General features: G+C 39.5%; 1 protein-coding gene across 1 annotated transcript in view; it reads right to left on the bottom strand.

The window, feature by feature from the left end:
- The window catches only part of LRIG3 (leucine rich repeats and immunoglobulin like domains 3), a 62,318-nt gene that overhangs the window by 10,295 nt on the left and 35,947 nt on the right, over positions 1–16,076 (bottom strand). The window contains exons 4-12 of the mRNA XM_061639872.1: positions 10,662–10,796; positions 10,054–10,197; positions 8,525–8,668; positions 8,130–8,273; positions 7,601–7,744; positions 6,194–6,274; positions 4,844–4,915; positions 4,289–4,360; positions 3,497–3,660 (exon numbers count right to left, since the gene is read on the bottom strand). Of these exons, the coding sequence (XP_061495856.1) occupies positions 3,497–3,660; positions 4,289–4,360; positions 4,844–4,915; positions 6,194–6,274; positions 7,601–7,744; positions 8,130–8,273; positions 8,525–8,668; positions 10,054–10,197; positions 10,662–10,796 (1,100 nt within the window). The remainder of the gene's footprint in view (positions 1–3,496; positions 3,661–4,288; positions 4,361–4,843; positions 4,916–6,193; positions 6,275–7,600; positions 7,745–8,129; positions 8,274–8,524; positions 8,669–10,053; positions 10,198–10,661; positions 10,797–16,076) is intronic.

Below are 16,076 nucleotides of genomic sequence, written 5' to 3'. Positions count from 1 at the left end.
GTGCAGCTTTGGCCCAGGGTATACCCGTTGTTGTCTTTTATTGTATAATCATATGATGATCACACGCAGTAATGATATACAAGTTCACCCACAAATTAATGAGATTATTCTTTAATAATTTTATTATTTTTAATAATTATTTTGTATCTATTTGTTTTTATTGTTTTTAATTGTTGTAAACAGCCCAGAGAACTTCAGCTATGGGGCGGTATATAAATGTAATAAATAAATAATAAATAAATAATCTAGATGGTATGGCATGTTTCAACACTCACTTTTAGCTTATCTTTTTTTTAAAAAAATTGCCTTTGAGTCTGAAATTTATTGTCTTTTGATAACTGAGAGACGTACAAATGACATCAATTTTAAATTCTAAGGACAAGGAAACCCATAAGCACAAACTTTCATTTTGTTAAAATGTGCCTTTTCTGGGAAGGAAAGGTGAGGAAACAAAACTTTAACCTGGCATGTTGAATTAGCTTCTAAAACCACACACACACAGAGTTGTTTTCATTAAATTTAGAAAGGCATGTGGTATTTTTCTCCTGCTGAGCAATCATCTTAATGAATGCAAGGATGAATATTTGAGAATTATGGTCATTCAGCTAAAAGATTTGAGAATTAAGTAGCACAGTTCTTCAAAACTTAAATATATATCTTATTTTCATTTCACACTGAAACATTAAAGTGATAACTAGGATTTAAGATCAAAAAGTGTTCTTCAATTCATTTAATTGGTTTAATCCACTTAATTCAAAAAGTAACTTCTCAATTAGATATAAAGGATTTATTTAAGTATTAAGAAGCCATATTGCACAGATGCAATATCAGATATTTTATTATATGGAAACTGTGGGGTGCTTCCTCCAGTTGGGTGCCTCCAACTTTGGTTCAATTCAAAGCATGACTCTTTCCTGTATAAGTGATCTTTTGTGGCTCAATTTCCCATCTCTAAAAATGGGTTAATTATGGTTTTTGACCTACAGTTTCATTAGTTATGTTTTATAGCTCTTCAGGGCAAGCCACAGTTGTTGTTTTTTTTTTTTTACAAAAGCTGAGTTTCTGCTCCCTGTTATGCAAACATAAATCAATTTCTTTTAATGTGCATGTGTACTGTGTACAGAACTTCAGCCCATGTTAGCTTGGGGCTACCAACTGTGGTCATTAACTCTGGCTATGAAAGAGCACTTTTACAATGGGTGAGGGAGAAAGACATTCATGAACAGCACAAAAATTATAATCAGAATCCTAAGATTTGAACCTCCTTGTTATTCAGCATTAGGGCATTCCTCATTGTAGTGTAGATAAACCTGAGTGAACCCCTCAAGAATATACAATGCATGAAAGATTATTTATTCTTCTTGATCAGTTCCACTGGCTCTGCCTCTTGTACACTTACCACCCCCCTTAAACATGCTCACATCTCACTGGATGCCAGGACCTCCTTTCCTTCTAAACAGAGAACAGGTGCAAAGAGCACCTCACTGTGTCTGAAAGGGTGTGGCAGCCACAGCACCTTCTCAAAATTCCAAATATGCCCACTGCCCCCCCAAAAAGGCTATCAAGCTGTTTTATGTATAGAAAGAGAGAGAATGATTGATACTTGTAAAAACAAACTAAGCTTGTTGGTTCAAAGGCTCTTTGTTAACATTTGATTCTTTTAAATTAAGCTGCTATACCAATATTCTTCAAAACTAATAAATCTCACGGGGAAAATAGACTAATACAATTACTTAGAAATAAGAAAGCACAACAGCTACTTTGTGGGCAATCATTCTCTCACATTACACTCCTCAAAGACTATGCTACACAAGTATCAATCCTCATTGTTGGAAATGGGACACTTGCCATGGAGAGTGTTTGTTTCCGATAAATGGGATCTTTAGAGTACTTAAAAGGAGTCTTAGAGATCTTTGGCAGCCAGGGTCAGGCTATAAATTAGAGTCAAGGAAATACTCAAACTATTATCAATGGCATTACCAGTGCCCATGACCTGAGGCTCTATGGGCAATTCAGAGAGGATAGTTGCCAGCACTCTCTCTGAAAATGAAGCTCAAAATGAAGGTTATATTTAATCTGCTTGGTAATATTTGACAAAAAGTGCAAAAAGTTTACTTAATGCTCTTCAATGAGGCAGATTGATTATTATTTAGCAGATTTATATTCTATTTTTCAACTACAGTCCTCAAAACGGCTAATAACATTTATAAAATAATGCTTAAATACTACTGTATAGTTCTGAGAGGCTCTCAAAGTGGTTTAAAAAAGATTCTCATAATCAAATTTGCATTGAACTCTGTATCAGCACCAGAAACAACATGATGTCCCTATGATGCCAAGATAATTCTGGTGGCATTCCCTCCTTGGTCTTTCCTGGTGTTGTCCTTCACCAAAGCCTACTAACAGGCACAGTTATTATCTAATCTCCAGATATGCCATGATAAATTTGTGGAGGATAAGGTTATCAATGGGTACTAGCCATGGCACATATGTTCCACCTCCACTATCGGAAGCAGTATGCCTCTCAATACCAGTTGCTAGTAATCAAAATTGTGGAGAGTGCTATTGCGCTCTGGTCCTCTTGTGGGTTTCCCATAGGCATCTGGCTGCTTGACCAGATGGGCCTGTGGCCTGTTCAAGCAGGGCTCTTCCTACGTTCTTATGACGTTGGAAACAAGGAAGTGGGGATGATAAGCTAGAATTCACTCAGCTAGAACAATAATTGTTCTCATGCTCCACATGCAGACACAACTTTTTTAAATGAAGGCCACTATACTACAGGGCTTAGAGAATGAAGGAAAAAACTGAGTAACAAGAAGATGGAGCTATGCCTAGCTAAATAAAACTGAAATTAAAATAGATCATGGAATCAAAGTTGGAAAGGATGTTGGTAGTACCTAGTTAGATAAATTAGTTTGTTACAAGAGGATTCCCCAGAGACTGTTTCCTGGGCTACTACTACTATGCTAGTCAAAAGAGAATAGATACATTTTGTCCCACCTCTAATACTTCTCTGTAGGGGGAGTGAACCGGGTATGTTAGAACTTTGTTCTGAGTACTCAAACGTTCCTAGAGAAGTGGCATTGCACAGAAACCATAACCCAACCATTTTTGGGTTTAAAAACACTAAGCATGCATCAGTCTAAACGATGCCAGGATACTTAGAACAGTGCTTACCTAAGTGCTATTCGTATTTTAAGTTTAACAGCACATACATTTGCCACCACAAACCACTGATCTTTTCTTTGTACACAACTAGAAGTATGCAGTACACTGGATTAAATCATAAACTGTCATTCCCCATCTGAAATGAAACCACAAACCCTTAAATATCTGAAGATCAGAGCTCATGAACAGTGGGAAGAGGAAAAAAAAGAGTATTTTAACGAACAAAAAACCCCACAACCCTCACAGTTTAGGTAATAAAGATAACGCTTGTTAAATCTGTGCTACAACAAAAATCTTGATGGCAATTAAAAAGGCTTTTAAAACTTACCACACACAAAATCTTCTAGGTTGACAGCAAGCACATTTCTCCCTTTTAGTACCTGAGGGTGGGCACAAGTGGCATTTACGAAAGCCTGGAAATTATTGTCTATCAGCCACTCGGGTAGCCATTTCAACTGGCAATCGCACAAAAGGCTTGATGTGTTTAGATACCTGTAAAACAAAACAGAAGCGAATTCAATTCATAAGAAAAATAGACTGGATGGTACATATTACATAGCCCTTGCTCATTCTGTCCAACACAGAGAACAGTGCAATCGCCCTGCTCCATGCCTGGCCTATCCAGATGCACTATAAAACCAAGATAGGAGGGTTAACTTTTTAAACTAACAAGAGAATGCAGGGGAGAGGTGCAAAGCACTTGCTCCCTGCCATACCTTACCTTTCCAGGCTCCACTGCATTAAGCTATGTTGTGCCTGCTGGCTCCCTGGTATCAGAGCCACAGTGTGTGTGTCTGTGTGTGTGGGGACGTCTTAAAGCAGCAGAGCCTATTGTGCTTAAGGGGCAGGTTTTGATTCCCTCCTCCATAGCTGCACAGGCAAAGCACATGTTTAGTAAACACACGTCTGGTTTGACTCTGAATATCCCTTGCTTTAGGTAGGTGGAAAAAGTGTTTCTCTGTTAAAGGACCAAAATGCAATGTTTTCACTCATTGGCTTTGAGTTTTCTGAAATTATCACTACTTTAATTGTACCCCTCAACATACACATTTCCTTTCTCGAGCCTGCAACACCTTTTTCTCTCAACTGGCCATGTCAGGGGCAGAGCAGAGACACTTACAATTCTTTAAGTTTCTTCATTTGTGAAAATGTATTTCCTTGAACTGACATGACTGCATTGTTACTTAGATCTCTGTAAGGTGGAAACAAAAGAAAAAGACAAATTGGGTATCAGATCTAGTATAGTATGCAAACAAAGTTAAAGCAAATTCGTACATTCTCTTCCAAAGGGGTAGGAGACAAAAGAAAAAGAAGCAGCTTGCATCCAGTAAGTGCCACACTACACTGAAGATCTTTTAAAAGATAATGATTTGACCACATTTTGTAGAAATAGCAGTATTTGGTAGGGGAATTCCATCCATAGACCCTATATTGGGACATGGTAAGCTGCCTTATACTGTTGGTCCATCCAGCTCAGTACTGTCTACACTGAGTGGCAGCAACTCTCCAGGGTGTCAGGCAGGGTTCTCTCTCAGCCTGCTTGGAGGTGCCAGAGATTGAACCTGGGACTTTCTGCAAATGCAGATGTTCTACCGCTATGCTACGGCCCTTCCAAGCTTAGCAGCGTTTTACATTTTAGCAATTGTTTGGTTAAGTATGATTTTCAACTACTCACAGGTGTTCAAGTGCATCCAGACCAGAAAATGCCTTCTTAGTAATTGACCTAATCCGGTTTCCTTGGAGTAGCCTGGAAGTGTAAAATGTATAATGTGTGACAGACGAAAATGAAAAAGGTACAGGATATTTGGCACCATTAAGGGGCTCTCTTGATAACCACTTTGAAGAAATGTTTTACTTCACACTGACTCTTCATCTCTCAGGCCCGTCATTTGTTCTATTTCCTAAATACAAACATTTATTCTGCTTCAACTGAAGAGATGAAGGCATGTTCAAAGACATTTAATGTACAGAATTTGGTAAAGCAATTATTTTTGAAGTAACTGTAAGCCACCTCTTATTTCCATTTCTGTGCACTGTCAAGAAAATATTTGCATTCTAGCATCGGCACCTTATCAAACACTGCCTTTGGGATCTCTTATGTAGCCTTCCAATAACATGACCTCCTTTAATTTCTGCTATGAAGAATCTTGGTCCTATGTGAAAGGTTTATAAGGGATATTCTCTTCCATTATTCTCTTAATGCACAGTGTCATATTCCAAAGTCTTTTCAAACAAAGAATGTTGGTGTACTTTTTTGCTCCTTCAGAAAAAGGAAGATTCACTGAAGGACAGCAGATCAAGGAAGACAGTATTAAATTAATGTGGCTCCAAGTAGCAAATCAATAAAGATCTTGGTGTTTCTAGACGTCTGCTCCAAGGATGTTTTAATTCCCACTCTTGCTGCTGACACTTTAGCTAATTTTGACTTTCCTAATCACCCTGTAGGCTTAAAAAAGCAGAATAGTTTGATAACTAAGCACTGTTGTGGTTCAGATCTCAGTCACATCTACGGTCAGGTATTAGGTGACCTAGAAGCCAAATCCATCCTGCAGCAGACACTTCAACCATCAGTACTTCCCCACTGTGCCTGCCTGGTTCTTCTGTATTTTTACTTTTAACTCTCTTGTCTTTCTGTAATGTGACCTTTTTGTAAAAAAGAGGGAGAAATCTGGAAGGACAATGACGGCTGATGGTTGTACTTCCTAGGTCTGGGGGTGGGGATTCAGGACCTGCATTTTTTTTTAAAAAAAATTATGTACTGCCTTCAAGTTGATTCCAACTTATGGCGACCCTATGAATAGGGTTTTCATGAGGCTGAGAGGCAGTGACTGGCCCAAGGTCACCCAGTGAGCTTCATAGCTATGTGGGAATTCGAACCCTGGTCTCCCAGGTCGTAGTCCAACACTTTAACAACTACACCACACTGGCTCTCTCAGGACCTGCATTACTTGCGGGTAATTAATTAATCAATTAACAACAACAACTACAACAATAATATGAAGATAAAGCAGTAAGTTGTACTTACAGCCATCTAAGTTTGTCAAGTCCAGAAAAAGCACCATTCATATCTTCAATTGTCCAGGAGATTTCATTATTTTTAAGATCCCTGTTGCAAGGAAAAGAAAAGTGAGACTCAAGATTTGAAAAGTGAACAATTACATTTTAAATCACAAAAAACAAATGATCCCCAGGGGAAAAAAGCACATTAGGATTCTAGCAGCATGTTAATCCCTAATCGAAATATTTCAGTATCTGGTGAATTGGTTACTCTTTCCATAAGCAGTGCTCAAAAGCACCCTCTCCAAGGTACTTTTCAAAAAGTGCAGCCGCATTTCATAAAATCAGCAGTGCTGTTTTATATTTTGTTATGACCAGATTTTACTTTTGTTTTCTACTGATTATATGATGTGTTCATTCATTCATTTATTTTTAAGCTCTGCTGTAAGTTTTTCTAAAAGATGAGGTATAGATAAATGAAACAAAGAAAAATGAAGACTGTAGAAATGGCTTTTGCAGTTGTGCTAATGCACATCAATGGCAGCAAAGACAAAACATCTCTTATAGCAAACTGTTTCCTCCTGGAAAAGAAGTTGTATCATCACCTGCCAAGGTGAAGAAAGGTTCCAAGAACAGAAGCAGCAAAGAAAGAAAGAGTTCAGGACACTTGCCTGACTTTCACATCATAATATCAGTCCCAATATAGAGGCTGCCACAGTAACTAATACAACAGAACATTTTTAATGCAACAACGAGCCAATCATACAGTTGCAATATATTCAGAGGCTCTCAGAGTGGATTTTTCAATACACATAGAGCAAGAATGTTAAGAATGGCTGAACAGTCCCTTAAAACAATTAAAAAGACAGCAGATAACCAGCCAATGCAATCACTATACCTCTTCACACTATACATTTGTATTCATCTTCAATGTATAGCAGTCTAATCTAAGCCAGATTCAGTGACGCAAGATAGTTCACAGAAAAGAAGAGCTCATCCTGACCTAAAAGTTCACGGACAACTTCCCCAGAGTCTTGGCAGCCAAATAAACCTAACAGAGTTCACTCCCATTTTCCCTTCACATAGTGAGGTTTGTCATTATGACCCCATGACATGTACTATATGATACTCACAATAGTTCTATTTAGGCATTATAGCTCCCATATAGAGTAATGCAGGTGTGAGGCTGCACCAAACAATTCCATCCCTAGTGTCTGAGTATACGGTGTGAATATCTGAGGGGGGAGGGCTTTGAATTTGTGAAGGCTTCCATGGGACCGGGAACCCTGATCATGGAGGCTGTCAGGTCCCATGGAAGACTTCACAAAGGCTTCCTTCCTCCCTGCAGAGGTTTGTGCTGTATGCACATTCATCTACACTCAGATCATCTTGATATTTTCGAACTTAAAAACAAAAAAACTAGCATGACACTTACAGCGTTTGCAAACTGGATAGTCCTCGGAAGGCACAATCCGCAATGTAACTGACTCTGTTGTTCCCCATGCTCAGTCTCACCAGCGGGCTTAAACCAACAAAGCTCGAATCCTCTAGCCGTGCTAAATGATTATAAGTCAAGTCCCTGCAAGTTGGGGGGGAGAGGAATGGTTGCTTTAATCAGTATTAATAATGCACTCAAACCCAATCCAAATTCATCCCTTCGTTAGTTTCAACATAATTATTTTCAATTTAAGTTTATGCATTATTTTCCGTTACACAGAATACTTTTGAAGAATTGAAAATTAAACAAAGGCCAACTGTAACTGCTACAAAGAGGGTAAGAAAACAGAACTGGCTTCAGTTTCTCACAACAAAATATCATTGTATTTACACACACAGAGAGAACTGTTGTCACCTTGGAAACCTTGTTATAAAAAATTCACAGATCACTGGTAAGCAGCTCATGCATTGGCTTGTACCCTACTCTTAAAAATGGAAGAGAGTTTAAACACAAAACCACTACTCACAGCTCACTGAGTTTTTGGCAAAACTCCCAGGCATCAGGGCTGATCCTGCTGATAGCATTTTGGCTAAGATGGAGCTGCTGCAACATCAGCAAGCCATAAAGCCAGCCTTTGGTAATCTCTGTGAGGTTGTTATGATCCAGCTGCCTATACACACAAAAATAAAAAATCCAAGTTTCATATGAAAGTTTTATTTTATTTTATTTAACAAATCAAGGTACCGTGCCTTCATATAATAAGACATGAGGGCTCTTTCTACAGGAAACAGAAGCCAGAAGAGTTTTACAAGTTGGTAGTTTATATATTTATATGCTGTTAACATCCCAGTACTCAAAATAAGCAACAAACTATGGAGTTCAAAATGTTCCTTTCTCGAAGACTATGAAACACATACTTACAGTATTTCCATGCTACTTAATCCCCAGAAAGCTCCGTCCATGAGCCTGGCTAGCCCATTTCTCTGTATTCTTAAAGATTTCAAGGAAGGAAGTCCTTGAAAAGTAAGCCCATCTATTTTTTTAATTTTGTTACGGTTCATCTCTCTGAGGAAAAAAATAGTAATTCCAAGTTAACTAAAATAAGATCAAACTTTGAAGCCTATATATACTCTGGACTACATTGATTCCATCTTATCCAACATACAAGTTGGTACCCAGTTTTGCTGTGTCCAACATCTCTCTCCAGTATCTTCCCTGTTATTTTTTAAAAGCTACTTACTGTTTTGTTACTAGCATGACTACCACCATTATCAGCCTATGCAATTTCTTGACGGGTTTGTCCACACTTTGCCCCCATGTCCAGAATGCCTATGCCAATCCTGCAATGAACCATTCTTTTCAAGTCCTTAAACTGGCTCTCTTCCACACTCCCAGATATCAAGCTTCTAGTCCTTCATCTGCATGCCCTTATTATTTCTTGGCACTCCTCTCTTTTTTTTCTCCCCTTCTATTTCCCCCAGGTCATCTATTATCAACACCCGTTCAACTCCCTGTCTCTATGCTTTCCCCTAGAATACCTTCCCTTGTCTCTGTGACTCAAGCTTTCTTCCTTTCATTCTTACATTCACTTTTTTAGTAAAACCTTTTCCATACTGTCTCCTGAACATCACTTTACTTGATGTTCATTACTACTCTACCACATTTCTCCTGGACTACAGCCAGTCTAGATAGAATCCTTCCTCTCATGTGGCCCACCTAAGCTTGTTGACCAAAAGTAACTTGGCATCAGGGAGGCCAGTTTGCTCTGGATGTGGGGTGGTGTCAATCTAGCTGCAAATGTTCAGGCTGGGCCACAGCAGGAAAAAGAAGGGAGGATTCTCTCGTCAGTGCAGCCAGACCTTCACAATGCAGCCCATCAAACTGTTAATTACTTTACTAGTAGCAAGATAGAAGAATCAAAAATAAATACCGTATCTTCCTGATGTACCAGGATAACATTGTGAACCACAACAGTATGTTAGCATTGTTAGGGGCATTATTTTAGGGCAGCCTTTCCCAACCAGTGTGCCTCCAGATGTTGTTGGACCACAACTCTCATCTTCCTGACCTTTGGCAATGCTGGCTGAGGCTGATGGGAGTTGTGGTCCAACAACATCTGATGGCACACTGGTTGGGAAAGGCTGCTTTAGGGAAAGAAAGCACATCAAGTAGTGATAAATGTTTAGAACAGGGATGGGAGAACTTGTGGTCCTCCAGATGTTGTTGGGACATCATCCCTGGCCACTGGCCATGCTGACCAGGGAGTTGGTGTCAGACAACATCTGGAGGACCACCGGTTCCCCCATCTCTGGTTTTGAACATGAACGCATCACAAGAATTATGCCTCTGTTCTATCTAAAGCTTTCCTGCCTTTATGTGGTTACTAGTAAGGTTGATACTAAACCACTGGCAGAGACCTGCAGGAGTAATTTAAAACAGGCTGTACTTACAGATGTTGGAGATGAGGGAGTTTAAACATCTTTTGTGGGATGGCTGATATTCGGTTCCTGTTCAGCTTCAATACTTGAAGTGTGCTAGACAAGTTGTCAAAAGTGCCTGGTTCCATGGAAATTATTCGATTATTATTAATGTGGCTGTGGAAACAATGACAGTTGACATCTTTGGAAATGGTAACAGATTTTATACCAAGACTTCATTACCTGTTACCTGGCAACTACTAATCCTAACTTAAGAATTTAATAATCACTTTAAAAACTCTCTCCTCCCACCTACCCCCAAGCAGTGGTTAAGTGCACTTTGAATGGAAATATACTATTTTGCCTTCAATCAAATTCTATGGTTCTTAGAAGACAGGAAATAATCAACACTGATCCAATGCAAAAACAACTTAAATAAATTCTCAAATAACTTTTCTATGATTGAAAGATATTCAACTCTTCGATTCATAACTATTTTTTCACTATTCTAAAAACTTCATACATATTGTGGTTCTATTTTACTTTAACATAGTTAAAGTAATATGGACTAAAGTAAATTAATATATGATTTAAAATATTGGATGAAATGAAGGCTTTTTCTTAAATAAAGTTTAACTTACAGGTACTTGAGCACCAGAGGAGGAAATGACTCCATCTTAAGCACAGAAATATTGTTGCTGCTCAAGTCCAAAGTTTCTAGAGACTGATACAGCTTCAGGTGTTCAGGCAAGATGTCTGCAATCTTGTTACTTGTCCTAAATAAAAATTTAACAGTCAGACAAAGAGCAGTGAAAAATAAAGCTATTTCCAGACAAGTAGTAAAATAATTGCACTCTCCAAGAACTTTGTTAAAGAAAAATAAACTTTTGCCAAGAAGGAGGCTGAATTCCTATATACATGTGCCTGAGAATAGGTCCCACTAAACTCAAATGGGGCTTATTTTAAGCTGACATGGACAGAGTTGTACTATCAGAGTCCTACATGAAAACAGGCTTGCAGACCATCAACATATTTTATTTATAGTGGGTTGTATCTGACAAAGCTGTTCCACTTGTACAAGGTCTTCCACTTATTTATTTATTATTAAATTTATATCTCACCCTTCCTCCCGGTAGAAGCCCAGGGAAGCAATAGAACTTGCACAATGGAATTTCCCCATCCCTCTCCTTTCCCTGCATGTACCCCCCTCCCAAATCTGGAGTGTTGGGGGGAACCCAAAGAACAGGTTTGGGGATGCACAGGGCGGGAGGGGAAGTTCCACTGTGCAAACAGAATTTCTTGTGCACAAAACAATTTTACTGGATACAACCCAGTGGTTTTTTTTTTTTTTTAAAGACAATTCCCTCCCCAATGGCTCATAAAATTAGCTTACATAATGCAATTACTAATCCTAAGAGCAAGAATGAATAATAATACTAATAAAATCATGAGGGAAAAGAAATAGGGAAAAGATGGATTTTAAACATATTTAAATAAAAGTGACGAAGAAGCCAGCTGAAAATTAAAGAGAGGGAGTGATGTCCAATGATGTCACAGCCTGCCTGCATAAAAGACTTCCTCTCGTGCAAATTAGCCTTCCCTTTCTCCCCCTCCCCCAGGTCCCCAAAATTTGTCCTTGGGTTGGTGAACTCTCTGGAGCAGATTTAGGGCTGCAGAGAGAAAGAGACGAAGGGGAAGCCTCACTGTCTTTTGCCCAGAGGGTTTCACATATAAGGAATCACAAGAAAAGAGGCACAGAGGTGAGAAATAGCCCATACAAAGCATAGGAGAAAACAGACACCTATCAAGAGACAGAGCACAGAGCAAAATGACAAAAGACAAGAGAACTCTGGGAGGACAGAATAGGGATTTGATTTAGCAGCGTGTAAAGATCAAAAAGAAGGAAATTAAGGAGGAGAGCTAGGAAGGAAGAAGAACATCCTTGAAAGTAAGAAGTTTACTTTCTTGAATAGAAAAAAGGACCCAGGCAAAGAACAAAAAATGAATAGGCAATATATGATCAGAACATGAGTTAAGAGAAGACAAGTAGCAGATTTCAGAGTTCAAAAAAGAGGAACACTGTGAACTTGGGAGCCAGAAGAAGAACAATGGCAAAACTAAGAAAAACAACCAAAACCTGACCATAAAAAGAGCAGGCCTTACATGAACATATATAATACTAGGACATGTGCTTGTTGGAATTGTGCTCTTTTGCTACAGCTTTCATTGGCATCATATCCTAAGTAAAACCTCAGTTTTTTTGATGAAACAAACTATTCATAGTTTCCCAATGACTACCCCAACAAACAAAAATAATTATTTGCTTCCTTTGGGATAATTCTGTTCAGGACAATAATGCAGAGCTGGGTTGGGAGGTATCAGACACCAGGTCAACCACAGTGTCAAACAGGCTGTCCTTATTCAGCCAGGAGTGCAATTAAAAACAAAATAAACAAAGCATTGCCCTCTTCAGCTATCAACCCAATAAAATGGCTGTCACTCTACCAAGAGCTCCTTCTCTGCAAAAATAATAGCAAATTGAGCCCATGTTTGTGTGCAGGGTATGGGAACACCACCAAAAAGGATGCAGTGTTTCATCCTTCAGGGAAGTGAGGGTGCTAAAGCCTTTCCCGAGGTTGCATCTTTCTACTCTTCCATTTGATTTCAGGACATTTCTCCATTCAGGAATCAGAATCCAATAACAGTTTTCTGAAAATTTCTGCCAAAAACTAGACAACTATCACCTAGCAGGAGCCATTCCATCAGGCTATAGCACCGAGGTGCAGAGAAGCAGGGCTATTCCATTGCTCCTAAGAGACCTGGTGCCTTAGGCTTATCCTCTACTTTGACCCTCCCTTAACTGCAGGCGCAATTCTGCTAGGTTACCTGAACTGTTTCCATCCCAAATCGTCATGAGTACTGCAGCTTTAAGAACTGGTAGCCAACTTATCCCCCCCCCCCATTCCATCCTCATCTCTTTTCTAGGGTGTCACGTTTTTGAGTGCAGCAGGGCCTGTCTTACTATGGATCTTGTAAGTTGCTCCAAGGATCTTTTTAGCTGAAGGGGTAAAAAATGCCTGTCAGAAAGGCCATCTCCAGGTTTGAAGGGGTCTTCAGCAAAGGGCCCTCTAGTGGGCCTTCCCCTACATCAGGGATTGGAGCCTGTAACCTTCCAGATGCTGCTGGACTCCAATTCCCATCAGGCTCAGCCAACAAGGCCAATGGCCAGGGATGATGGGAACTGCAGTCCAACATCTGGAGGTTCCTCACCCCTGTCCTATGTGGATAGATTGCTGGGCTTCTGTAGCTGCAGTGGCAGATGGCTACAAGCTGCCTTGTTGAAATGTCCTTCAGTATATGTCAAGGGCATTATGGTAAATCAAAACTAGCTACCTGAAGCAAGGAACCCAAAGCAGGCTTTATTGCTGGTGAGCCAATTCCAGGGTACTGGGTTACTGGCAGCTGCTGAAAGGTGCCAAGTGCTTATGCCAGACAGGGCTGCCCATCAGACTAATTTATGGGGCACATTAGAATTTAAGATAGAACAGAAATATAATGTGCTTGATCGTCTTCTCTTCTAAGTAGCGGGAGAAGCTGGCCTGCCCACCCTCAATTCTGCTAAAAATATACCATTTGAGGATATTCTGAGTACATCAATCGAGTGTTCCTTCAAACTAAGTTGTTTCTATTTAAAACAGGATGTCTGGCAACTGAGGTACCTATATAAGCATTTCAGGGAAGTTGGAAGGCTGAGATTAATCACTCATTAAAATCAAGAAATTGGCTAAAAAAAGAAAAAGCCACAAGTTGTGGATTAACTGGCTCTCACACCAGATGTGTAAAAAAGAAAAGATATTTTGTTACACCTCAGATATTGTTCTCATTCAGCATCAAGTTTCAGTCCTCTGCCAGGCTGGTGCAGGTCCTTTAAATTTAACTCTCAGCTGGATAGTCTTACTTAAATAAAACTGCCTTCAAACAACATTCATGGATGATCCATGCAGCAGATTTACCAGTGAGCAAGACAAATTTAGATAACAAGTCTAAGAGGCTTTAGTTTAGATATTCGTGTTCATAAGGTAATTACTAATAAGGCGCTAAAACTGCCAATTACTTGAGTGACAAATAAAATTGTCCTTGCAGTAAAACTGTGCTTCAGCCTAAGACAGCAATTTCCTGAACAGCATGCTTCTAAATTGCAGTGTGAAAGTGTTCAGTTAGGGAGAGTGTACACACTGCAGTCTTTGTGTCACCATTGCTTCATAAAACAGAAATTTCTTGCAACTAGTTGGATAATAGCTGATATTTTCATGAATTTCAGCTGTTCCACATGGATCCAAGTAATCTCACCTACAGATATTAGATTTTAACTGGCAAATTACATGAGGCCACCTCTTTTTACTGATAACGTTTGCTGGGGCTTTATTGTGGGATGGTGGGAAGGGAAACAACATTCATTTGTTAACTAACAGCAGGCAAGACATGAGTGGTTTAATTATAGCTAAATGCAGTTCAAAGACAGAGTAAGTAATTAAACTGCACTACATTTTTGTTACCGAAAAAATGCACTTGAAGATAGTATAACCCTCCATGTAGAGATGAGAGAGTTTAACTGTCTTAAAAGACATCTTACTGTAAGACAGAGCTCGCCAATCTTTCTGGGCTTATGGGCACATACAGAATTTAGAGAGCATACCATAGACACAACTACCTTTGGCTGTTTCTCTTTCCCCTCCCGTGTGACATGGTACCTTCCCACTTCAGGCAAACAGAGAAAAAGCACATGCACTGCCCCTCTCCCCCACCCTTTCCATGGGATCTGGATAAAGGGAGAATCCAACGGAATAAAAGTGATCTTAGTAAATTTGCATGACATAGGGCTTCCCCAAAACCACTATCAAATAAAAACTTATATTGGTAGACTGCACAGTAATAAAATAAAATACTAGCTCCAACGTTTGCCAGAATTACAAAAACATTGATCTAATGCAGAGATCTATATAGATCATCATGGCTTTTGCACAGGTTTACAACAAAACCACCAACAAATTACAGAACACATCTGTGGAAACAGAGATAACCTATAATTTGATGGTGGTTTTGAAGGGATCCCTTGTAAAAATGAGGATTTGTGTTTACATGCTATGGCAGTGCTGGAAAACACCAGATTTGTGATTTTTATGGTTCAGTCAGTGGAGTCAGATGAGTTCTGTGATTTGATGGTGGTTTGGAGGGGTGGATACCCAGGAAAAAAATTCTGCAGTTTCAAGATAATCTATTTTACAACATCCAACTGGCACTTTCTCTTTCTCCCTGCTTCCCCTCAGTTCCTTCCTTCTGTCTTCCAGATCATTCCCCTTTCCATCCTACCCTGTTGGTCACTCCCCTTTCTGTTCTGCTCCTCATGTGCTGATCTGAGCCTTGAAAAGCAGATAGTGTTCTTTCACCCTTGGTCCCTCATGATGAAGGGGGAAATAAGCATGGGTGTGGCACAGAAGATTTGTGGGTGCCAGGGGAAGTCTTCAGGGTCACCATGGTGCTAATTGGTAACTCCAACCTTAAAAGGTTTTTCCCTGCTTCACATCTAGCAGCACATCACATCAATTGATCAATCCAGCCAGCCAGCCAGCCAGCACCGGCTGCCCATTAGCTACTGGACCAAATTCAAGGTTCTGGTTTTGGTGCACAAAGCCCTAAGCAGCTTGGGACCAGGATACCTGAAAGATAATCTTACCCCTTACATCGCAGTCAATCACTATGCTCTGCAGGTGAGGGTCTCCTGCAGATACCATCTTATCAGGAGGTCCATTTAGGACAACATAGAAAGCAGACAGAATTGCCTCCCTTTAAATATTAGACAGGTGCAAAGTTGTTATCTTTTCAGTGCCTACTAAAGACTTTCCTATTTCAACAAGGCTTTTAAGTAGAGACCTTATCTCAGTCTGCATCTGTGTTGAAATTGTTTTTAGATTTTTTAAAAAGATGCTTTATTTTTCAGATGTTTTTGTTTGGGAGGAAGGGTGGAATATAACTTTAACAAACAAACAAGCAAACAT

Source organism: Rhineura floridana, chromosome 8 (assembly GCF_030035675.1).
Source record: "Rhineura floridana isolate rRhiFlo1 chromosome 8, rRhiFlo1.hap2, whole genome shotgun sequence".
NCBI lineage: Eukaryota > Metazoa > Chordata > Lepidosauria > Squamata > Rhineuridae > Rhineura > Rhineura floridana.
This window is presented reverse-complemented; position numbering and strand designations above follow the sequence as displayed.